Source organism: Centrocercus urophasianus, unplaced genomic scaffold (genome assembly GCF_019232065.1).
Source record: "Centrocercus urophasianus isolate 14NV4802_14NV808 unplaced genomic scaffold, USGS_Curo_1.0 seq_20, whole genome shotgun sequence".
NCBI classification, from domain to species: domain Eukaryota; kingdom Metazoa; phylum Chordata; class Aves; order Galliformes; family Phasianidae; genus Centrocercus; species Centrocercus urophasianus.
This window is the reverse complement of record NW_024884756.1, coordinates 12,164,676-12,189,315: the sequence shown is the minus strand read 5'-3', so window position 1 is coordinate 12,189,315 and position 24,640 is coordinate 12,164,676. Positions and strand designations below refer to the sequence as shown.

Genomic DNA, 24,640 nt, shown 5'->3' with positions numbered 1-24,640 from the left:
AGCATGCACAGATTTATTTCAAATTTGAGTTTTCCTTTTAAAATTCTTCCTGGACTCTTTATCCACAAGCAGTGAAAGTGAAGACACCAGCTTTCTTACCTACAGAAAATGTTACAGCTTTTCCACCAAGCACATGGAGGTAACATAAGGTAACAATGAAATCACTGCCACAAAGAACTTACAGCCTGGTAACTTCTAAATCTATATGATCTAAATAAACCACTTTCATTTCTGCTTATGTTCTGACCAATGCTCTGTGCCAAAACACCCAGAGAGTGGGAAAACTGCGAGACAGAGCAGCATGGGTAGAGACAGATACACAGCTACACAGGATGCTCTGCTGCTTAGTCTTTGTAATTGCCTGCCAAATGCATATATTAGCAGGAAAACAGAGCCACAAAAAATGTAAATACTTGTGCACTTTTAAAATGGAGCATGCTTTTCCTTAATGATAATACAGTAGGTTCAACTCATTGTATGCATCTGATGGATATGATGGACCCTGTTATTGGTTTCCCTGTGATATGCTCAGGTGGAAAACATTAGCTGGGGCATCTTTTGCAATTTTGCCTCTCTCACCCACATCCAGTAAAATTCTTTCAATCCCTTGCAGCAGGTGGGATAAAAATCCTGCAGCCACATACAAGCCACTGTCACTGATTTTTCATTTCCTCATGCGCTCCTTGAAAGTGGCACAGCAGTTTGGACAGAATTAAAGAACACTTTATTTTTACTGAAAAGAAACTATCTGAGATAGTTCTGAAGTCAGATGCTTTCAGTTTGGGAAAGACCTCAGTACTTGATCACCTACATTCTGAGATACAGGCACATGTCATTTGGAACACAGTCATCAGGAGCCCCTCTATCATTCAGAACTGACATTCCTAACAGAAAGATTAGAAACCCTGTTCTTCAGCACCTTCAGCATCCTGAAAATATTTTCTTGGTTCCTATCTTTTAAGATATGTATATGAACTAAATTAAGACAACTTAATACATTTGAGAAAATGCCAGAATTACACTGTCTTTGTTTTCTACACTCCCCCCTTCCATACAGTAAGGGGAATATAACCTCACCAGGAGATAAAGACTGAGTGCAATGGATACCAAGTAACAAATTACCCAAAGTTTAAAAATAAAGACAGAGTTTGGGTTGTTTTCACTTTCAATGGGCAATGAAGAAACAAAGAGATAAAATCCAACCCAGACTCAGCTGTACTCACACTGAAGACTGCAGCTATACCAACAACCAATTACATGCTGCTAATAGCACGTACACATATAAAACTGAGTTTCTCTCTTTAAGGGTTCTGCACCACCATCTGTAGTGCTACTTCATCAATAAACACAAATCCTAAAATTTTTCAAACTAGTCCTTAATATCAAGGCATATTATGAATAAACAACAACTTCATTTTCCACTCCGACGTGTTTTGTGTGTCAATTCTGTTATTTGCCAAATGTGAAATGTTTCGAGTGCGTACACCATTTTTACATTTTATTTTATTTTAGTATAGCATTTGCTTAACCCTACATTGGTAGGTCCAATCCATTTCCTACTATGCCACTTTTTTTAGGAAACTGTATTTCCTTCAATTCAAACACCATATGAGAAAGTAAAACATGAAACACAGAAAGCGATCTTTCTATGGCATCTTGAAACAGAGGTTATTTGAGTTTGTGACACATGGAAGTGCCTACAGAGCTGCCATTCTTCAGAAGACCTGTGTTATATGTAGGATCATCAAACAACATTTCTGAAGAACAATGTCCTTTAGAGAATGTTATGGGATGCTAATTATCTTTGAACAAATAGTCAAGCTATCCCGTGAGTGCCAAAGGGCAGATCTTAACTGCAAATTAAAAAAAGGTTAATTGAAACAGCAAAAATTACAGATGTTTGCAATTAAGTAAGATGTTCACATAAGTACTTCCAGATTTATTTGAAGTCCTAAAAACAGAATCATCAATGAATGGCATTCCTATTCTAATATCACATACTGACCTCTGTTCCTGTTATTCCTGTCAGTATTTTACTTGTTAGGAAAGCACAGTCTAAAACTAAGCAGAAAAGCAAGGTAATTTTGGAGTATGAGGGACATGTCAAGGAAAGCCAGGTGTACCTGAGTCTGTATTCATCATCAGACAAATTAACCCTAGGTTAGCTGCCTTTTTTGAAGCTTCATAGAGCACTTCTGCTATAGCAGCAAGCTGGTTATTTTTACTTAAATTTTTGCAAGCAATAACTGATTATCACAGTTTCTAGATAATAAGGAAGGAGGAAACTATTTCATACAGATAAGACCCCACCTCTCCAACTACCATTATAAAGTTACTAACATATATACTACTACAGTATATATACAGTAGTATATATACTACTACACAACGATACTCCTCTTTTGCTGAGCCATGTTCTGTATACAACTGGATCCAGTCTAGAAAAACTCCGTTGTTTTCCAACTCTCCCAGCCAAGTCAACCATAAATTTGGATCTACACTGAATGATGGGCCAAATATCCCAACTTTTACTTGCACTTATTTTGTAACCTGCACTTGTCACAGACTAGACTGTCTAGTCTCCAATGGCCCTTTACTAAGCAGGCTGCAAACCTTCTATACAATGCATACGTTGTGAAGCAATGCTTTCTATACCTCAGTTTGATTTCTCAAATGATTAATGGGACACTAACAAGAATGAACAGCTAAAGTGCCACTAACCGTGTGTAACAGATCCAGGCATCCCTCTGCAGAGAATGCGGCTAACAAAAAGACAAAGTCATCACCTAGTGCAGGTTTATTTCATACAGACCACACATGAAAACAGGACAGAGGTAGGAGGACATTCCTCTTTGGTGTTCTGGTTTCAGGATAAGAAAAGAAGAGGCAAGGCATTTATTATCTACCCACCTAGATGTGGAAACAGATCAGTGTCCAGCTGCTGTTTTCGAGTGCACAGTTTCACCAGTCTCTGTAGCCGGCTCATGCAGGACGAGTGCGGAGAAAAGGCTGTGGCTTTCATTAGGACCCGATCAGTCCTTGGAGGGTCCGTGACGGGAGCCCTAGCAGGTGGCAGGAGAGGCAGAGGTCTCTTGTTAGACAACTGCCGGGCTTGTGCTATAGTGTGTGTGGTGGGTGCCACTCCCTGCATTGGTAGGCTGGTGTTCGGAGGTTGAGGTGACTTGCAGACTATGCCCTGCGGTAGCCCTGTTGGCTTTAACAAAGCTGATGAAGGTGGCAGATGGGAGTGCTGCTGCTGCAGAGGCTGCTGCTGCAAAGGTGCAGGGAGGGGGCTAAAGTGCTCTTGGCGAACTTTTAAAATCTCTGTCTCTCTCTGGCGCTGCCGGTTTTGAGCCAACTTGCTCTGCAACTTTTTCCTCACCGTTGCCCCTTTCTTTAGGTCATCATCCTCCTCGTTGAAAGCAAAGGGGTCTTCTAGTTCTGCCTCCAGGTAGTGGAGAGGAAGCCTAGCCCCAGGAGGGGAGAGGGACATCCCGTCCAGTCCATTGGGCATCTTCAAGGCCAGGGTGGGCATCGTCAGACTGAGGGCCATAGTATCCATCTGGTGCCTGACCTTTACCTCCTCTATGGGATCATTCTTTTTCTTCCTCTCCTTTTTCGGTATAAAGCCAAGTACCTGCAGATGGCTGTTGCAGTACCTATGAAAAGTAAAAGCAGCCAGTTCCTAATTCAGTTCTTGCAAGTAAAACCTGAAGAAAACAGACCTCACCAAGTGGAAACCTACACACAACTTGAGAAATCAGATCAAAACACAGGAGATTTTACATAAATCATAAACAACTCCTAACACAACAGATAATTGTGATGTTCCCAACCTATAACAAACTTTTCCAAGTGACAATGTCACTTTCCTATTCACAGGAAACTCTCACAGTATATTCAAAGTATTTACATTCTAGTAGGGTAAATAATCAAAACCCAAAGCAAACAAAATAAGTGGACTGATACATAAAAGAGTAAGAAAGAACTTAAGTGTTGCAGTACGCAGTTGCTGACAACACTTAAGACCTTAACTGATCATACAAAACCATTTCAAAAGCTCCCAGGAAAAATTACTGACTACTTCCTTCATTTGGCTGTTCTTCCCCTGGTATTAGGGCTTTCATCAACACACACATCATTGTTACGAATCCCACTTAGTAGGGAATGGTTTATCATGGGGACAATCTCACTGGAGATACTTTCCAAGATGGGTGAGTATTTGCACTTTATGAAAAAAAAAAAAAAGTTTCACATTTAAGCTCTGTTTTAGTAATTTAACATAAAAAATTTGTAGCCAAAGAATTAGTGGAGTGCTCTTCAAATAAAAATCTAGCGTAAAAGAAATTCTGTGTTTCTGGAAAACACAGTGCCAAGAATATATATATTATAATATACATATATATAATATATTATATATATATATATATATATATATATATATACAGGTTTCAAGTTCTAATATAAAAGAGTTGCAATTTATAGGCGTAGATAGCATACTAAGAAGTAAACAATTAATTTCTGTCTGTTTAAAACAAGCAGGCAATGGAGATATAGGAATCACAATCCTACATTTTCCTGCTCTCATAAAGGCAGGACTTCCTGTCTCTGTGGAATGCCCCAGTTATGAGGCTTCTGTCCTTTGCAGATCCCATCTACAATCGCAGCTTACAGATGAAAACAAAGATACGATAAAAGAGTGATGTCTATGTCATGGTATTTTTGGACAAGATAAGGAAATACCCATGAAAGTATTCTTTAAAGTCTTATCAGTATGATAGAGTAGAACAGAGCATCCTGTAAGGGACATAACCTGAGAAAATTAAGTTTTGTGGAACAAAAAAATAAAAATGAAATGATTGCTGGTCTTTGTGAGGAAAAAAAAAATAACAAAAAAGGCCAAGTCAACCCTGCAATGTTGAATATTTCAGTTTAGCAGCCTTCAATTTGTCACCCTGTCCCTAAAGAAAGCAATATGTGATGTTTTCTCAATGGTCCATAAATGGTATAAATGTAAATGCCTATATTAACAATCTGCATATAGGTAATGCCTTGAAGGGTCCACACCCGTAAGGATTTTACAAATCAAAAAAGGCTGAAAAGCATTGCTACATATTACTGTCTAAATAATTTTCTCATTACATTAAGTCAAAAGTAATAAATAAATGAGACAAGCTTAAGTCCTTATTGGAACAGACTACAATTCTGTAAATTCATACTGAGAGATGCACTTCCAAAAATTAAATTCTATAATGAGGGCTCAGCAAAGCTTCCCTTAAAGTCAATAGCATTATTCGTGTAATTAAAATTAAGCACTTTCTTAGCATTTTGTTTGAACAAGACTGAGATCAGTTAGGACAGCACTTTCAGTATGACAGAATAAAAACCACAAACAGACAAGACAAACACAATGGGTTTTTTTTCCCTTAATACCATAAAAATGAGAGCTTTGCTCAGTTTGAATGCTTCCCTTTTACTGTTCAGAACTTATATTGCCACCTTGTGCTTGTGCAGGAGCAAGGAGGTGAAACTGGAAAGGAAAGAGAAAGCCAAATATAGAAACTGGAAAGGAAAGAGAAAGCCAAATATAGAAAAAGTAAATAAACCTATGGAAAGGTAGTAGGCTTCTCTCTGAGTTTTAGGCTGCTAAGTGTTTTGCATGTTTAACTCTCCTCTCTGTTTTACACAACAGAGAATAAAACTGCGATTCTTACAACTGACCATGCTTCATCAGCAAAAGCCAGCAGTATCTTACACAGACATCTCCTCTGACACAAACCTACAGCTGACAAGCTACATCAGTATGGGCCAGTCTGAGACAGGGCCAGCTATCAAGCTGTTCTGGAGCCTGCAGGGAGGGAAGTCCATACTGCAGAGCCAGGAGCAGGCGGTAAGTGGCTCTGCTGGAACCAACCAAGGGCCAGCCAAGCTGAGCAGGAGGTTTTTCAGATCGGAGACAAGGCCAGGGAAGCAGATCATGCTCCACAGAGGCAGGCTACTAGGAGGACAGGCACCTGGAAGCAGCACCGTGCCTTTTGCATGGCCCTGAGCATGATGCCAGGAGTGCCAAGCTGGCCCTGCACGCAGCCAGTGCTGGAGTGTCTGTCTCGTGGCACAGCTTGTCATTTCCAAAACCTTGTGAGTTATTCTCAGCTTCCAGTATCACGCTGAGTACCTAATCTAGTTTCTTTCCCCTTCCTTATTCAGCACTAAAGGCACTTATTCTGCTGCAGGTGAGGACAAATGCAGTCAACATGCACAGTAAGAGCAGCGGGTTGATATCTATTAAAGCTACCACAACACACAGCTCAGAAAGGTGACAGGCTGTGCAGGCTTTAGGCATCTTCCCACATCATGGGAAAGGCAGGAACACAGAAAGCCAGGTTTTCTACCTACAGCTGCATCCTGCTTCCCAGTACCTCCCAGGTTTCTATTGGGTTTAGTCACTTATTTAAAGGAATAACTAACTAAACTGGAGAGTTGCTTGCACATTATTTACAGATTTGTGAAAGAAGAAAATTAAGAGATAAAATGGTGTTTAAGCAAGCCACATTGTAAAAAATCTACACTTTCAAAACTGAGCATCACAATCTGTGTGTGTATTTGGACAACAAAGAATGAGGAGACATATTCAGGAAGAACTACAGGTGCACTGCCCACGTCTGACCATCCAGTGTATTTCTTTAAAAAAAACGAGATAAGAGGAGAAATTAGACTTCAATTAAGGTAATGAAGTCATGCGCTATTAATAGCTTTAATTTGAGAAACATTAATGGTTAATAAGAAATTAAATGATATAACAGCATATTAAACATCTTTGTGGCTGATGCCAACTCATTTGTCAGGGGTTAAGGGATAATTATTTTTAATTATCTGTGGACAGACTAGGAGGTTTTGGCATATAATGCATGCAACCTGTTAAGACATTCCATCTTTTATAATCTTTAAGAATATATAAGAACGTAGCTGTGACAGTATCACACAGCCTGCTTCTGATCCCAAACGTGTCTCAAACTGACAAAATGACCATCTGACAGTCATTTTGTAAACAGAAAATTAAAAGCTACGAGCAGAGAACTCAGACATAGCAAACATCTTTATACTGAGTGGAGTGTGAAAGAAGTCTCTTAAGACACAGATACAGGTTTGCCTGCCAAAAAAAACTGTTTTGAGCAGGCACAGTTTTATCACTAGCATTCATCAAATCTCATTGTTAAAACTAAGCTCCGCCCTGAGAAGCAGCCTTTTAAAATATTCTTCCCAGCGATCACACCCTCTCATTTGAAATTAAAAGTTTATTTTCCCCTTCAGACACCTGCTGTCCTCTTCAAGCACTGTAATGTGACACTCGACATGCAGTCGAATAATTCTAATATAACATACACCAGATGTCATGACCACACTTCACTTTAACTTGAGAAAAATCAAAAAGAACAAAGTGTGAACTCAATTCAAGGTGTAAAGAAAAATCTCAAATTCCACGGGAACATATGAGACCTAAGAAGTGTCATTAAGTAGTATTATTTCCATTGTTTTTGAGTGCAACCCTGTTAAACAGCGACTCGGGCTCAGTCGGCTCTTCCATCTGAAATTACAGCGTATCATTTGCTCAAACAATTTCCATGATCATTTTTGTGAGCTTATTTCAAAGAGCCTCAATGTTACAGGAGCAAAGAAAGAGTCACCGACTGTCAAACTGCAGCTTAAAGTTATTCATCTTGTGCCATTTGAGCATTTGCCCTACAGCTTTTGACAAACATTCGTGTTGTTTTCTCACTTCATCAGTCTCCTCGAGTGAAATGGCAGGTGAAGTGCAAGTTAATTTAGAGCACAGTCCAACTGTTGTTTCAGACAAGAGAGGGAGCTGTGAGCCGAGGAGGAAGTTATATGTAGGGCACAGTGGGAACACTGCTAATAATGCAAAAGGTTAGTGAATGGTAGCTAATAATGTGAAAGGTCAGTGAAGAGTGGTTTGATTCTTTTTTGGCATATTTTGTTTATATTTTACTTTAAAAAAAAAATTATTTCTAACAGAATAAGCCCCAGGTAGTTAACACACACATTAATTAAATACTGTTGTACTGGCAAAACCTGCAGCAATGAGTGAAAAATTAAAATCGCATACACCTTACAGACAGGATCAGACAAATTCTGCTATTTCACCCCAAGCAGCACAAGTGAGACGTGCGTTCAAAAAGTCTTCAAGAGCAAGGAAAAATGCCCTTGTGGTTACAGTATGAGCTGCAATTCAGGAAGCCTGGTTTGAATTCCCAGCTCTCCAACAACTGCAAGCACTATCTCTTCCAAGCCATTTCATATTGGGCACCTCAGGCATCTTCATTTGGGCAGGGATGGGGAGAGAAAAGGAAGAAGTAGAGAAGAAAGTGAGCAAACAGCACTTTTCTAGCCAACTGATCTGCTACCAAGTAATACGTGCTTTATTCCAGTAATACACTACCACAGATCAGCAGTCAAGCAAGAACACAGAGCTGCAACTCTGCATTTGCCCCTATGCATCACTGCTCCCTAAGCCCAGAAGGCATGCGTTTTCAGTTGTTTGTCCTGAAAAAGTAGACAGAAGCATGCTTTTGCCACAGTTGGCCAAATAAGCAGGGCCCTTTAAGAGCACAGACTATGAGTGACAAAGCAAGCAAATCAGAACAGCAGATACTGCATAGCAAATTTTATCCGCACTTTATAGTGAATTTGAGCAAAGCAACAAACCCTCCTGAAAACTTCCTTGGGAGCAAGTTACTGCTCTCTTTGAATACTTGACTCCCAAAGAAAACAAAATAAAGTTTACTGGTCTTATAACAAAACCCTCGAAGAAACATCCTGGAATTCAATTCACCCAAGCCAGTTCCTCCCTCATCCTGAAACCAGGCAGCATCTTAAAAAGAAACTCATGCCTACATCCCAGCCAGCTCCCGCGTCGCAGGTGGGCAACCACAACTCACCTACGGTCCTCAGATTTGGGGATGGGGTTGGTGCAGCGTTGGCTGTTATACTTGGCCACATATTCACATTGCTTGAAGGGGGCAGTCTTGTCCTCCAGAACGTGTCTGATACAGAAGGCGTAGCCGTTAAGTCGCCTCTGCTTGCACAGTTTGGGGCTATACGAGCACAAGGGCTTATTGTCAACCTCAGAGAAGTGTATGTGTTTGCCTTCATACATCACGTGACTCTATTCCTTGTGAACATCAGCTGAAAGAGCCAAAATATTAAGATAAATCACATCAGGAAAAAAAAAATGCATTCAGTTCTAGATTGTGTATTTCAGTTTGATGCTAAAGAGAGACCCAAAACAATACCTGATTTTAAATCTTCTGTACCATATCAGTGTTAAGAGAGAGCCCCAAGGACACCACTATCCTGGAATGATGATGAATCAAGATGATGTGGATTGTCTAAGGAAAACATCAAAAAGGTCAAGGTCAGTCAGAATAAAATAGATAGGATCATACTGCTTAATAAGTGGCCAGATGTGGCCACTTAACCTGTGGTTCAGCTGGCATCCAATAAGCCAAACCCACCAGCACAACAGCTTCCAACAAGCAGCCACAAAGCTCTGGAAACCATAAAAGGAAAAAATGTTGACTGTCACCACGTTCAAACCTGCTAAACAGAACTCCACTTGTATACCACAAAATGATCAGGGGCTACAAGTCGAAAAAGGTTAAGCAACAAATCAGATCTCCTGCTGTCAGGAATCAAGCTGAAAGCTGATGTGACATTAACTCATTTGATTGCAGAAAGGTTCTCCTTCAAGAATCTTTACTTAAAAAAATGCTGGGGACTATCCTCACTCTAACAAATATTAATTTTCACAGGGAGCATCGGAAAGCCTTTTATCTTTGTAAGATGTCTTTATCACACCTGGTAAACAGACTGATGATCTTGTAGCTGCCTACACCTTTTGTAAGCAAAAGTTTCAGGTGAGTGCTGACATTAACGATGCCAGAGACTGTACTCCCAATGACCCCAAGAGGGCTGAAATGCCATTTCAGCAAAGCCCATCTTCTTCCCCACTCCCACAAACAGAATCCAACAGTGCTGCAAAATAACAAAGCCATGAATCTTCCAATACTTTTTCATCTCCAACCACTATGAAGTCTTTAGCAATCATTCTTCTTAAAACTCACATGTACAAAACCAAAGCTGCATCAAGAAAACACTAACAGTGCACACAACCTGCAGCTCCCTGCTGCGCTCAGCTCAACCTGCCGAAAGCCACTGGTGCTTGGGCAGGCCATCCCAAACCACAGAGTGCATTTGCAGTGTACTCAGTACTCAGTTTCAGGAGCTTCATACACCAAGCAAAGGAACGCACATAGAGGTGAGAGATGTGTGACAACTGCAGAGATTACCAACTCAACCAACTTACTTTGAGCGTGCCACATGGCAAGGAAAAGATGGCAAAGGAGGGAGGGGAGGCTCCAGTCTCTGCAAGGAAGATACTTCTTCCCTAGGGAAGCGGTCTCTCCCCGCTAAAGAAAAGCACCTTGACAGAAAGGACTCTCCTACGTTTTCTCTCCATGCACAGTCCCCTTTCCAGGCACACAGACCAGCAGCACTCTGGAGGCAGCCCTGACACTTTGCTTACAAACAGTGAGAGCATGAGCACAGACACCAAATCCACTTCCCTCTGCCTTCCCCTCAGTGAAGGGCAGCACAGGAAGGTGCACACTCCATATATCCAAAACTGATGGCTGAAGCGTGAGCCTTTGCAACGCATTCATCCTCAAAGCAACAATGTGAAAAGAAAGGAAATCCCATGGTGCTGTGCTTAAGTAGTAGCAAGGTGACCTAGGTGCAAGTCCCATGTGCTCGACAGACAGCCTCCTGCATTACCGGGGTAGCAAAAGTAATGAAACGAGTCTAAACAAATTGCATCTCTTACACTGAATGAAGCTGACAAAGTCTTTTGCCCCAGAGTTTGCTGCTCTCCACAGTGAACCAAAGCTTGCCCTGGTGACAGTCTGCGCAAGATGAAGGACTGGACAGAGCACGTCCATCTTGCAAAGATGGGGGGGACCCTCATGCTGCTATTTCTTTCTGCCATGTTTACCACCACCTCTTAAGCTGCTGCTATCATGCTCTGCAGAGTTTCTTACTGACCGGTGACCTCCTTTTCCTTTGCACAATGCAGCCACATTTCTTGTCTGAAGGTTATCAAGCAGCAGAGCAAAGAGAGCTTTTCAGAGCAGTTCCAAAGTAAACAACACAAAACACGTATCTGGGTTCCTCGGTTAAGTTTTGGGGAGGAAAATGCTCTGCAGTTCCCAGCCACTGTAATCTTGGATTTATTCCTGTGCCCCATCTTATTTTTGGACTTAACTCATAATTAAGTCTTATTTTTGCACTTATATCTGTAACGTGACCACGTTGAGGCAGGCACAGCATTTTCCATCTCACTTGTCTGAAAGACACAGCCCACAAGCACCATGCCGTATGAAGCACTGAAGCTGGGACAGCAGCAATAATCCTCAGGGAAACCCTTGAGCTCATACATGTATTTTGGGGTCTATATATACACTAAGAAAAGCTCACAGAAATGTAACCAAATTCAAAATCCTCCTAGGGACTGATCAGTGCAACTACAGTGTAATGAAAGAAAAAAAAGCTAATGCACCCAGCAGCCAGTGTTACACGGGGAAATTACAGCAACCCTTGCAAACCACGTGAGACAATACACGTCTGATGGGCAGACTGCTACACAGACCCTGGAAAGGCAGCAGTGCTGCATGGATATGCTGACAGACTCAACTCACACCAAGCCTACAAGGAACCTTTTCTTTTTGTTCTCTGCCACATACAGGTGCTCAACAAGCACAGACACACAGACTGAGGGCTGTGGTTAGTGGGCATGGTGGGGTAAGCCAGGGTTGGACCAAGATGATCTTAGAGGTCTTTTCCATCCTTAGCAGTTCTATATATAAAACAAAGACTCCTTAATTTATCGATTCTGATTTCATCTGTTGTAGTGCTTTCTTTGAAGCAACATCGGAGTTGTTAGCAGAGCGTTTTGCTGCGACACAGAAAGTAGCACAGGCGCAGCACAGGCACATGTCACTTAACTGAAGAGAACTGAAACTACGCTTAGCAAAACGGTGGGTGGGGAGAAAATATTTTTGTCCCACAGGATTCAGCAGAGATGACGGAAACATGGACTTCCCGTGGAAAATGAAATGCTCAAGCAGCTGGACCTTGCTGCACAACTATCAGGGTGCAAACCCTTCTGGAAGTTGTTTTGGGGTCCGCAATTATACTCCACATTGCAGCTGCAGAGAGGTTCAAAACAAACTCAATTTAAGCCAGCATGTCTTTAGACTGGCTCTAGCCACAACCCACAAATGAGAAACCGGAGGCTAGTATTGGAGAAACCCACATTTTCCTTAAACAACTGCTTCTAAGCACAACATTTTCAGAGTAAGAACAGAAGAACTCAGAAATCTGTCATTGCTAAATGACATAGGATATGACCAAGGTTTTAAACATCCTAATGGCAGGGCATAAGTGACTACAGAATGGTCAAGTGACAAGTCACACAATGTTAGAACTAGGGGTGCCTGGGGAAGTTAGCATGAGATTGACTCAAAACACAGGAAAGAAGTACTTCTCTATTGCTGCTGCTCACAGGTAGTGAGCCATTGGAACTCACTGTCACAGAGGCTGCTGGAGCAGGCAGCATCATCGAGTTCTGAAGGCAACAGAAAAGTTTATAGAGAGTGTGACCACTGACACTAAAAGTGGGCAGTGATGTACCTGCTAGCACACCCAACTTAATAAACAGAGATGCTGGAGGAACAAAAGAAGAAAACATTTAAAAGAAGTTGGGTTTTCATATTCTGCCCCAACTGCATCAGTTGCTCCCACCGTCCAAGACAGAACTGCAGGTTGGATCAATCCCTGAGCTTAACCAGGTGGGTCTTCCTACGTTCTTACAAGCTTGCCACTAACATCTGTCATTTGGTAAGATATTCATGTCTTACACCTGAGCAGATGACTGGAAGAAAATCTCCTCCTTCTGGTAAAAGCGCTGTCCAGGCATGCAAAGGGCAACAAACTGTGTGTCCCAGCAAGGCCTTCACATGAGGACAGGCAGGGCGCACAGCAAAGCCACACTGTGCCTAACATGTAGTTTGCAAAGTGGCTATGAAAAGACAAATGAGACTTAAATATACACATGCACACACCTGCACAGCTGCCAGTGCCTGCTGCCAGGCATAGGAGGGAGCCAGCTCCCAGCCACTGTCAGTGCTCTCAAGCAGGCAAAACGGACTCCCTCACAGCGCACGCGGGCTCCAAGACAGCATTACCTCTTCCAATAGAGTTAAACGTTCCTTCAGAGAAGGCAGAAAACACCGCCACAGCCAGTCTTGGGGAAATCTCTGCGAGATCGCACTGAGTACCAGCGTTGTGTCATACAGAAATTGGTACCCGGCATCGCCTGTGTTCTACAGAGAAGTTAATGGCCTGGCCACTATTACTGGAGCCAAAGTACTGCAGCCCCAAATCCAATCAGTCAACCCTGAGAAAACACCACACAGAAAACATCAGAACGTTTCAAACCATGGGGGTTAGGCCCACCGTCAAATGTATGCTCAGAGTTTGACATTCAACCTAAGTGAGACCAAATTTAGGCAACGGAATCCCCAAATGCATTGTAAATTGCAAAGAAATTATTATATGTCAGCAGTTAAAAGATGTATAATTAAGAGGACTGAGCTCAGAGGTTCACACATTGCATATGAATAAGATCTTTTTAATTGTGACTTTTAACTGTGTTCTTTGAATTCTTAATACCAGCACAGACTTCATGCTGTATAGTTTGGTGTGTTCACACCATCTCACAACAAGGTGCAATCGCCTACACGTGCCCAAAACCATCACCTTGGGGCCAGAAAGTAGAACTCTGATCTCCACAAACCTCAGATTTTCCACAAGCAGCATCAATAGCAGTTCTGCTGATTCCTTGATTTGACCAAGAGAGAAAAATTCCCTGTGCTCCCACCGCCTGATCCTTTTTGCTGAGACTGACAATAAACACGTGGATCTGAACATGCTTTTGGCAACCTGGAATTTAATCCACTCAAAGTGGAACAGAAGCCATAAGAGTCATTACAAAATGACACACATTTAAAACTACCTTACCATAAAATTGTCCAGTCAGTACTAATAAAACCTGCATTATTAGAAAGAAGGCTGCCCCCTCCTTGGAAGCACTGAAGTCCAGGCTGGATGGGGCTTTGAGCAACATGGTCTAGTGGGAGGTGTCCCTGCCTATAGCAGGGGGTTGGAACTAGGTGATCTTAAGGGCCCCTTCCAACCCAAACCATTCTGGGACTCTGACTCCTTTTCTTCCCATTTCATATCTAGAGACAAGTATCTCTCTGAGAAGTACTCTGTTTTATCAAAAGAAGCTGTACCACATCTAATTGTGGTCACCATCGACACCACAGAGTTGCAGCTTCTGTCCCTGTTCTATGATTTAACCGCAATTTTGGCTTACTTCTCAACGTAATGATGACGTCACACCAAACCAAGCCTGCTTCAAACCCAGAAAGAGTCCTGTCGTAAAAGCACCCAATTCAAGACAGAATACTGGGAGGTAACCAAGGTAAATAAAGTCAGCTACAGGAGTTCTCACTGGGAACAACTCTACTAACCAGTGCACAGTCTTAGCTCAAGAAGACCTGTGAAGAGCCCACACAAGTGACGAAGGCACTGCACACACATGCAAGAACTGGGACGAATCTACCCCCAAGATGCGGGCACTGAGCATGCGAGATCTTACTGCACACTTTTACTTCCCTGGAATCACATTTTGAACTAGTTCTCACATGTGGAAATCTACCTAGGAAGACAGAAGCAGCAACATTGTCCTCATTCTGCCTTCTTAGAAGGCTCATTACTTCAACTCTGCAAAAAGGCCATATATATTGCATAAAGGTGTGCAACATATTAACAAGAAAGCAACTGCATGTTTTAAGCAACACTGATAACATGAATTACTCTTCATGATACAACAGACTAAATACCATAACTAAATTTGAGTATTACTGCTAATAATAACTGAATAACATACAGGCTTGTGAGAAGTTCCAGTCAACAACAGAAAAAGTAACTAAGGAGAGAGGAAAAAATACTTTATGTTCAAAACTGTGCAAGTTGCTGATTTTGTTTTCCTACACAAAATAAACTTCAGCAGGAATGGTAGAAACTTGGGTTTCAAGGAGAAAAGATGGTCAGTAGTAACATTTGTTACTGAAATTTGTAGCCAAGAGCACATTCCTATAAATTTCAGTGTAACATTTCCTCAACATGGCTATTCCTCCTCTGAGGCTCCAGACTGGTTCTCTATCTCAGAAGCCTTTTGAACAAGGATTGCTCTATCTGACCCAGTCCAAGGCCCCCGTCCTGCAATCACATCCACACAACACGATCCTCATGCTTGCACAGAAGCACACTTATTTCAACATGGCTATAAACAAGCCCAGGGATTGCCAGGGCCACAGGCTGCAGAAAGAAGGTCTTCAGACACAGCAATAAATGGGACATTTAAGGAATTGCAACATCACAAAAATGCAAACTAAAATGATATCTCAAAATATCTAAACCATGATCCAGAGAGAAAGCACAGACTCAAATATAACACAATGTACCTAACATCTGTACTTGAGTTTTCAAAAAATAAAAATTAAAAAAAAAGAAGAAAAAACTAAGTCCAAGTCTTTTATTCATCAAAGTAGGAGCTAACCTGCACCTGCGTACGAAGTTAAATAAAACACTTCTGCCTTATTTTTAGTCCCGGTGGTGCATAGACAAACAACCTTATTTTCACACAATACAGGAACATCGTTCTTGCTTTAGTAGGAATACTCAGTAAGTAAAATAAAGCAGCAGAGCGCCTCACAGAGCCGCCTTTTAGCAGTTATAAGCAATCAAAGTTTCTATGTTGCATTACAATAAATTTCTGCTTCCTGAGGATCTGCCATACCGCGAGAGCATGGTAGTACATGCAACTCTGTAGGACCAAGCCCTACATACAGCTCATTCATTCATCGTGAAAGTACTCAAACATCAAAATTACACCTACTAAGTAAATTTGGGGTGGCTTCTATAGGCAATTTAGCTTTACAATTAATAAAATCTGTCTTATGCATGTATATAATACAAACAAATCACATACAAGGCTGAAGATGGTTGCAACAATATCACTAGGCGGCAAGTGACAGCTACACGGCAACACTGGCGCTGGGGTTTACCCATCCACAGCAGTACCCGGTTGGTACGATCTGAGAGTGAAACTGCTGGCACAAACAGTGCCCAGAGGACACAGGACACTCAGCAGGAAGGGAACGACGCGCTGTCCTAAATTTGCCACTTTTAACTATACCAATCCTCAAAAATTGAGAGCAGTTTAAAATAAACCCTCATATGTTGTTAAGTAACGAAGTTAGAACTAACTATAGATCTACATATTTTAATCAGATGGTGTAATACAAAGCTGTAAATTGTTGCTGTCATTCTCAAAACATATTCAAGGTTACTTGTACAAAGCAATTAGCCTTCTGAGCTAAAAGGCATTTTAAGGAACATTTGAACAAAAGTATGCATCTCCAGCATGAGAAACCTGACCTGGTTCACCTGTGCAGGGTGAAGCGCATTGGTTGGCTCTCCAGTGGGCTCACTTCACAACTACAGATGTTCACTTCCCTGGAAAAAAGCATCCTTTTATTTCCCACTCCCAGCAGCAGTACCTCAGGGGCAACCGATGCCCCTCACTTGTCCCACTGCAGCCCACACCATGCCTGTCTCCACAGCTGGGGATGCGGGACAGGGCCGGAGACTGTGTTCGAACCCCCAGTTGGAATGGGGCCTCGAGGGGGGTCCCCTTCCCCGGCTGCAGGGTCAGGGCCACCACCCCAGCTCAGCGGTGCCAACCGGCCCCGAGCAGGGCTGGGGGCTCGGGGGAACGGCAGGCACCGCGGCCAGCCCAGGTGCGTGGCACGGCACAAGGGGGGGCCTTTGCCCCCCGCCCAGACCCCCGGTTTTGGGGTAGGCCCGCCACGCGGGGGCAGCTTACGGGGAGCTCTACCGGCCTTCCCGCCAACCTCCAGAAGAAACCCCCCGTTTCCACCCAAAAAGTTGGGAGGCGAAATAACCCGAGCGAGCAGACAAGGGCCGGAATGAGTGGGGGTGCAGCCGCGGAAAAGATCGGGGGTCAGGGGGGAGAGACCGCGGCCGTATCTCGGGCGCCCCCGCCCCATCCCCGGGGCCGCCGAGGCGGGGCGGACAGCGGCAAAGAGTGGGGCGAGCGCCCTAAAAAACGCCGCGAAACTTTCCAGGCCGCGGTCCCGCGCGCCCCGCGGGACCGGCACCGCCTCCGCCGCGGCGGCCCCGGACCGGGCCGGGGGAAGGGGCGCCCCCACCCCCCGCACCGCTCGTTACAAGTCATTTCGGGAAATTAATGCCGCCCCCGGCACCCCCGGTCCGCGTTCCCCCCCCACCCCCCCCCCCGCCCCGCCCCGGGGGGGGGGGGGGAGGGGGCCCCCCCGCCCCCCCCCCCCGCCCCGCCGCCTTCCCCCTGCCCGCGAGGCTCCGGCTCCGGCGGGGCTCGGCCCGCTGTGGGCCCGGGGCCCGGCGCGGGGGGCCCGGTGGGGCGGGGAGCAGAGCTGGCAGGCCGCGCCGCGCTGAGGCCTAGCGCCCCCCCGCCCCCGTTCTCCCCCACCGCCCTTCACCTCCCGGGCAAAGGCTCCGCAGCGCCGCGCCCCGACCCTCCCGCTGAGCCCCGGCGACCGTCTCACCCCCCTTCGGGGCTCCTCTCGGCGCCCGAAAGCCGCGAAACCCCGCCGGCTCCCCTCACCCCCCGCCGCGGCCTACGCCGCCCCGGCCGATCCCCGGCCTCGCGTAGCCCGCCTCTCCGCCCGCCCTGCTCCCTTCGCGCCGCCTGCCGCGCTACGCGAGCCCGGGGATGCAGGCCGGGCCTGGCTTACCTTTCCAGCCGCTTTTTTTTTCTCCTCTCTCTCCTCTCCCCCCTTTCCCTCTGTTGGGCTGACAGATCAGAGTTTCCTCCCCGGTAGAGGGACTAGGAATGGGCTCGGGCTCTGTGCTGAGGAGCTGCTGCCCCCCTGGCTCTGAGGAGATCCTGCTTTTTGTGGGGAGGAAGCTTTGGGGGCTCTTTATTATTTTAAAACTACAAAGTGCTCAGAGGGTAGGTGATTATTAAGGGGAATCCCTGAATATATTCTCCAGCAAAGAAGGCAGGGCTGCTGGGGCTGCTCAAGAAGAGAGCCGGCAGCCTCCTACAGCACCACTACAGGCACCGAGAGGACATAACATCACAGAGCGGCTCCTCTGCCCTCCAAAACAACAACTTTCCTACCATCTTGGAGGTAGTAGAGGGAGAGAGGGAGGGGGAAAAAAGTACAGAAGGTTTTTATAAAGTGTCGATTTGGGGGAGGGAGCCGAATGGACAAAAGCAATTTTTTTTTATTCGTGTATCTGACTTATTATTTTAAATAAAAATAAAATACAAAGGTATGCGACTGAAGAAAAAAAATTATTTATATCAAGTTAAGATCAGTTTTCTGGGAGGAAAAAAAAAAAAAGAGGAGGTATGAAAAAAATGTATTTGGAATTTTTTTTTCTTTAAAAAAATAAGATTTTTTTTTAAATAAGAATTTTTTAGAAACGTGGCAACTTTTTATTGTTTTGTAATAGTTCTAAAAATTAATGTGCAATTGTGAAAGTCAGCGTAACTTTTTCTGATGCTGCTACTGCTAGTAGAGCAACTACGATTGATGCAGAATAGTTTGGCAGAACTGTATCATTACATCCTCTCTCTGAAGGCATTGTAAGTAAAACTGAATGTACAGGTAAGAAAAGAAAAGATTTTTTTAAAATTTATATATATATAAATATTAATGTATCTATGTAGTAGGAAGGCTTATAGAAAAGCCATGGGAGATTTAATGTGAGTGGAACCTATGGTAGATACCTGAAAAATTCTGCTAATCTGTCATAAATTCAGCACTGTCCCTCCCTCAGGAGGGGTTGTGAAAAATAAAGCTCATAGAGGAAATCTGGAGGTAACAGTTAAGTTTTTCTTAATATTTTCAAAGCATATTGCAACTTCTGAAAAATCTGTTTGTGTTCTTCCTAAGTTGGTGTTTTCATTTGGGGGCTTTGTTTCTGATGTTTATGAATACAATTATTCCTGATTCTTGCTTGCAAAGTTGAGAAATGCTGTTAACTTATGCTACAGTACCCTGTAACACAGGATGGTAATTGTGTTTTTCCTTCTTTCAGATGCTTTTATGAGATTGTTAAACATAGATAAAATGTTGTCGAAACGATGTGAGATTTTACCGTGTCCATAGGTGAGGACGCTGATCATTGCATTGAGCAGACCTACCGTAATGTTTGCAGTAAGGTTAAATGCAGCCCAGCACAGGGAACTGCAGAAATGCTTATTTATTCCTCCTGGAGAAAGAGGAAATAATTAGGAAACTAATCAGCTATACATGGAAAAATACGTTTACATTTTTTTTGTTGTAAAAAATTATTCAGGTGGTGTAGCTAATTGAGCTGCAATCAGACTGAAGTCATATGAATGAGGGTATTGGGTTGTTTAGTGTGTTACTGCACCCTCCCTCTCCTCTGCCAAATCTGGAATACGTTGAGTCTTACCTCTCTTACTGTAATTTTTTACTTAAATGTATGTTTTCTAAATACAGGTATATTCCTTCATTCCCTTCTGAAAATACACTCTGTCAGTAGCCTGGCGAGCATAGTTTGTATGTTCATCATGGCTTTTTCATGTAGATAAATTAGTTTGAATTAAAGTTTAATTAAAAGTCAGTTGGTCTTTGCGTCAAACTGCGTATTTTTTGTTTGGCTGGATTTTTTTTAAATGATGGTTATTCTAATTAGCATGCTTTAACAATGCAGCGTTGCTTTCCGTGGAGTTACTGCAAAGGTGTTTTTTGTATCAGATTATTAATCCATTAAGTGTATTATTCAGCTCTGACATTAGGAAAATAATAATAATAATAAAATGCATTGCTCCTGTTTCACATTTGGAAAAATTGTATAAAAGTAATGGCATAATTAGGGTACTTTGTAATCTTACCAGTTATTATTGTGTCATTTGAAGCATGAAATATAATGATTATTTTGCAGGATATTTAAATAAAAATACTTTTATATTCTGCATCTAAAACTCATGGCAGGAATGACAGCGATTACAAATGTTGATCATAATTGGGATGATTTAAAAAAAAAAAAAAGCACTTTTTGAAATATTACGAATAAATGCTCTGCTGTGGCAATGGATTCAGAACTGAAACAGATGCAGAACAAGCTAATATTTCCTGTTAGCCTAGATAAGTAATGGACCAAATTCTCAGACCAGTTTTCAGATGCTTGCAGGCCTGGTTAATAATTCAGGGGTGTTTGAGAAATTGCTCCATACTCACTTGCAAAAAACTCCAAAGTTGTCAGAGTTTTGCTGTAATGCAGTATGTAAGTCCCTACACCAGGTGATTTCTTGTCTCTATGTGTACAAGAATTGCCACTTACAACTGGAAGTCAGTAGGTTAGTGTGATTCAAATGTAATTCAGGTTATTTCTTTTCATCGCACTACTGAAAAATTGTTGTAGAGAGGGAGGCGTAATGCCAACAGCTGATCTGCACAAGTCTGTCTGTGGGGCTCTTGAGAATATCCATGCAGCAAGATGAGGGGTGTCATAGCGCTTTTAGAAATGGGATGCAGATGATACAACTTGTTAGAGAAAAGGCTGTGAAAGAAAGCACTTGAGAAGCCAAGTACAGAAACAATGCTAAACCCTTTCTTTGGCTTATGTGCTTGACTTCGCAGATACTGACTTTAATCGGATTACTTGCATGCCTAATGGTACCAAGGAAGGGGGTTTAGTGGGCAGTGCTGGGAGGCTGCACGATCTTAGAGGTCTTTTTCAGCCTTTATGATTCTATGATTAAACATGTATCACAGCAGCATGAGAAGTTTTGGTGACATCCTGAGATCAGTTTGACCTGCAAAACTAGAAGCTAAAGAGAAACGTTTTGAATCTGGTTTGGAATAGGAAAAGTGCAAAGTGGCTTTTTTTTTTTTTTAATATATATAAGCAATACTTTGTTAGAAAATAAAGTGGGAAAATTAGTTGCATCTTAGAAATGTGGACTGCCGGCTGTTGTGTAATCATTCAACAGAGAAATGAAAATCTCCATTATGTGGACAGGGGAATTTATTTAACAACACTTTGTATGTCTGAAAGGATTCAAAACACTTTCTTTTTAGTTATTTACTAAAAATTGCCTATATTGTTTTGCTCACAATAAAGTGTTACGCTGTAACATTTCTAAGGAGCAAATTCTGCTAGTATTAGTCATGCAGAGTTTATAGTGTGTATATATATGTTACACAGTTATGGATCAGACTCATAGCTTGGGAGTCACATCATTTTGATAAGAGTGGAGCTGTGCTCTGAAGTGATTTTTGAGGAAAAATTCAATAGCTATGACTCCTGCACAAGGAAGGTGTGAGCCCACAGCAAGAAAGCACCCCTGTGCAGAATGCAGATGGGAATTCTGTCCCTTCCATTTCCTTGTTACAGAATAGGCCTGCGTGGCCAAAACCCTGGACTAACCACTCCAGCCAGTGTGTTGTATGCTTGAGCACAGAGTAGTCAAAGAAAATTAATGTTCCCTAAATCACCACTTCCAAGTTAATGAGGCATACTTCGCTGATGCATCTCGCTGGTATTAAAAGCGAGACAGAGGGCAGCAACACAGTGAATAAGCTTTGTGAGTCTAATAAAAGAACTGAAATAGATGCTTTTGGTTATACACCAGTTACTGGAGGAGACTGCTTCAAAAAGCAAATTGTGACTCTCCCAAGGTCACATGGATTCCAAGCACCTTTGAATCATAATTGAAAACTGCACGCATGATGAAGAGTCCTGGCTTTTCAGCAAACGGCATTATGGCAGTGCTATGGTATTATTCCCTGACATGCATGTGTTCTGAAGAAATACTTCTGAAGTCTTAAAATGCTTCTGAAAATGATCAGCAAATTATTTGAGAAGTACCTGTGAAGGGGGAGGACAACTCTATGCATGTAGATGTTTGTTAAAAATCTTTATACACAGAGCTCCATGGATGTATGAAATCTTCAGGCATTTAAATGCTGAAAGGGGCGACAAAAAAAAGTTCTGATTAGATTTGTTCTAAGTAAGATCTTAAACAGCATCTTTACACAGTGTTGGTTTATTTAATTGTGGTGAGTTCTGGGATTCAGCTAACCACTAAAAAGCAGCCTATAGTGAACAGTGCTCTTTGGTTTTTTTTTTTGTTTTTTTTGTTTTTTTTTTTAAAAAAAAAAAACAATTCTTTAACATGGGCATTTTGTTTATTGCAGCAGTTGTCTATGGGATGCCTTGATTCCCATTATCCTGTACTGGTGTGTATTAGGTAACCAGCATAACACCAAGAATAAATGACTGCCTTTGTTTTTCTGAGTCTTAAGGTCCATAAAAAAGCTAATTGGAGCAATGGGAATTTTGCTGAGGATTCGAGTAGGAATAATGCTGCATATGCTAGCTTATTGCATGGTAATACAATAAATTGACAGTGAACCAAAAATAGTAATTAACTAATACTTTACTAACCTGTTCTTCATTATCAATGTGTATTTTAATCTGCATTAAATAAGCGTTACTGTTTCCTAACTCTCAGCAAATACAAAATGGTTAGACAATAAATTGAGGGAAAGCGGTCCAGGGTACATGACATGACAGGCATCTGAGCAGATTTCTTTAAACAGGAGACAAATGAAATTGCCTCAGCAGAGTGCTTTAATACAGTCCTATTTTACTAAGGAGGCCATTGTTAATTGCAAGTATGCTATTGCCCTTTTCCTTATCTAGCCACTTGAGCCTATTCATATTTTATTAACTGTAATCATGGCTATTAAGAAGCTACACACTTTATTACCAGACTTTCAGTTGCTCATCTGCATTCAGGTTACAGTGGATCTTGGTCATCACTACAAATTAGAAAGATAACTCCAACTCTAGAGCAAATCAGCGATCTCTCAGATTTCTGACAGTGTCCTGCACAACGTGCTTCAAAAAAGGTCCCAAGATGGGTAGCACAGAAATAAAAAGCACAACATTTGGGTACTGATCCTAAATTTTCACTGTCTGGGGAAATACTGCACACTTCCTTCTCTACCATGAGCTATACTTCAAAATACATGTTAAAATGAGACACTTAGAACTATTTTATTTTTTTTTTTAAATAAAGTCTTGCTGAAAGCACATCTCAGTTTGACTTGACTTTCCATTTGGGACCTTGTTGCCTAATTATTATTATTAGTTTTTTTTTTTTTTTTTTTTTTTTTTTTAAATCAAAGAATCTCACTAAATTGCCAGGATTTAGAGTGTCCTGTGGAACATGGGCTGCAAATGCTTTAGGGTAAGTGGATAGTGAGTAGGGAATTTTTTTTTTTTTTTAAATCACAATTTAAAAACTTAAGTCTTAAGCGTGTCTGCACTGTTTTGACAGGAGATGGGAAAAGAGGACAGTTTGATCCTCTTTAATCTGACTGCTGGTGCTAACTTTGCCTAAACTTGTTCCAAAAGACAAGTGTTCAGTAAGGCTTTACCTTGTATCAACACAATGTTTTCTGTTTCTCCACAACCTGCTGAAGACAAGGCTACAGAAAAGCACGGCTTAATTTAAGGCATATTTAAGAGCTTATTTCACATAGTACTGTATTAAGAGAAAAGAATAGAATGCTTAGTGACTGAACTTCTGCTCAACAGATTCTTTCTCTTGATATCTATGCAGGAGAGTACAGGAAAAAGCAAGATGAAGGTTACTGTTCTGTAACAGGTCCTGCATTAAGTGAGAAAGTGTCAGCTGTCCATTGCGTATGATCAGCACTGCATTTGGGAACTGATCTCGCTCAGCACTCACCTCCTTCTTTGTTCAGCCTACATCATCTCCACTTCTGTGTGGACCCCTACTTATCTTTTTATCTGTACTTGAACAGAAGTCCACACATCTACAGTCTGCCCAGCAAGCACAGCAAGCAAAAGCAGTATGGGCTTATGAACTATGAACTCAGATGATAAGCATGCCCATTTAGATTTCTTTACTACCTAGATTCCAATAGTCAAATTCATAGAGCCTTGTTGCTATTATCAAATTTGTCTAAAAAGTTCTCTACTTAGTGACTACTTAAGTGGCAGGGGGAGAGGGCAGAAACAGGACAGCAACACCTCATGTACTAATTACCTTTTTGAAATAAGTCTCTCCTATATACACACTAACTGAAGGATGCAGTACTTTCACAAGTAATAATAACGTGCCTGTGCTCCCAGAGTTAAATAATGATGTTATTTATGAAAGAAATAGCTGTTGATTTTTTTAGCCTTTATAAATCCTGAAATGAAGAAACGGCTGAGTTGCTGCACAACTGAAATTATTCTTATACATATGTACAATATGGATTTGGAAGGGGGGGGAAGGAATTAATCCAAGGAACACAAGAACCAGATATTTTACTGAATCCTGTATTCAGTAAACCTTTCTCTTTTGAACCACCGC

General features: G+C 42.1%; 1 protein-coding gene across 3 annotated transcripts in view; it reads right to left on the bottom strand.

The window, feature by feature from the left end:
* The window catches only part of INO80D (INO80 complex subunit D), a 44,217-nt gene extending 25,909 nt beyond the window's left edge, over positions 1-18,308 (bottom strand). The window contains exons 1-5 of one of the 3 annotated variants that reach the window (XM_042822162.1): positions 18,000-18,308; positions 16,642-16,719; positions 9,312-9,407; positions 8,958-9,204; positions 2,911-3,659 (exon numbers count right to left, since the gene is read on the bottom strand). In XM_042822162.1, coding sequence (XP_042678096.1) covers positions 2,911-3,659; positions 8,958-9,175 — 967 coding nt within the window. In that variant the 5' untranslated portion in view covers positions 9,176-9,204; positions 9,312-9,407; positions 16,642-16,719; positions 18,000-18,308. Of the gene's footprint in view, positions 1-2,910; positions 3,660-8,957; positions 9,205-9,311; positions 9,408-16,641; positions 16,949-17,999 lie in introns of those variants that run through there. The other 2 variants (XM_042822163.1, XM_042822164.1) reach the window with 2 other exon arrangements.
* Between the last annotated feature and the right edge of the window lie 6,332 nt (positions 18,309-24,640).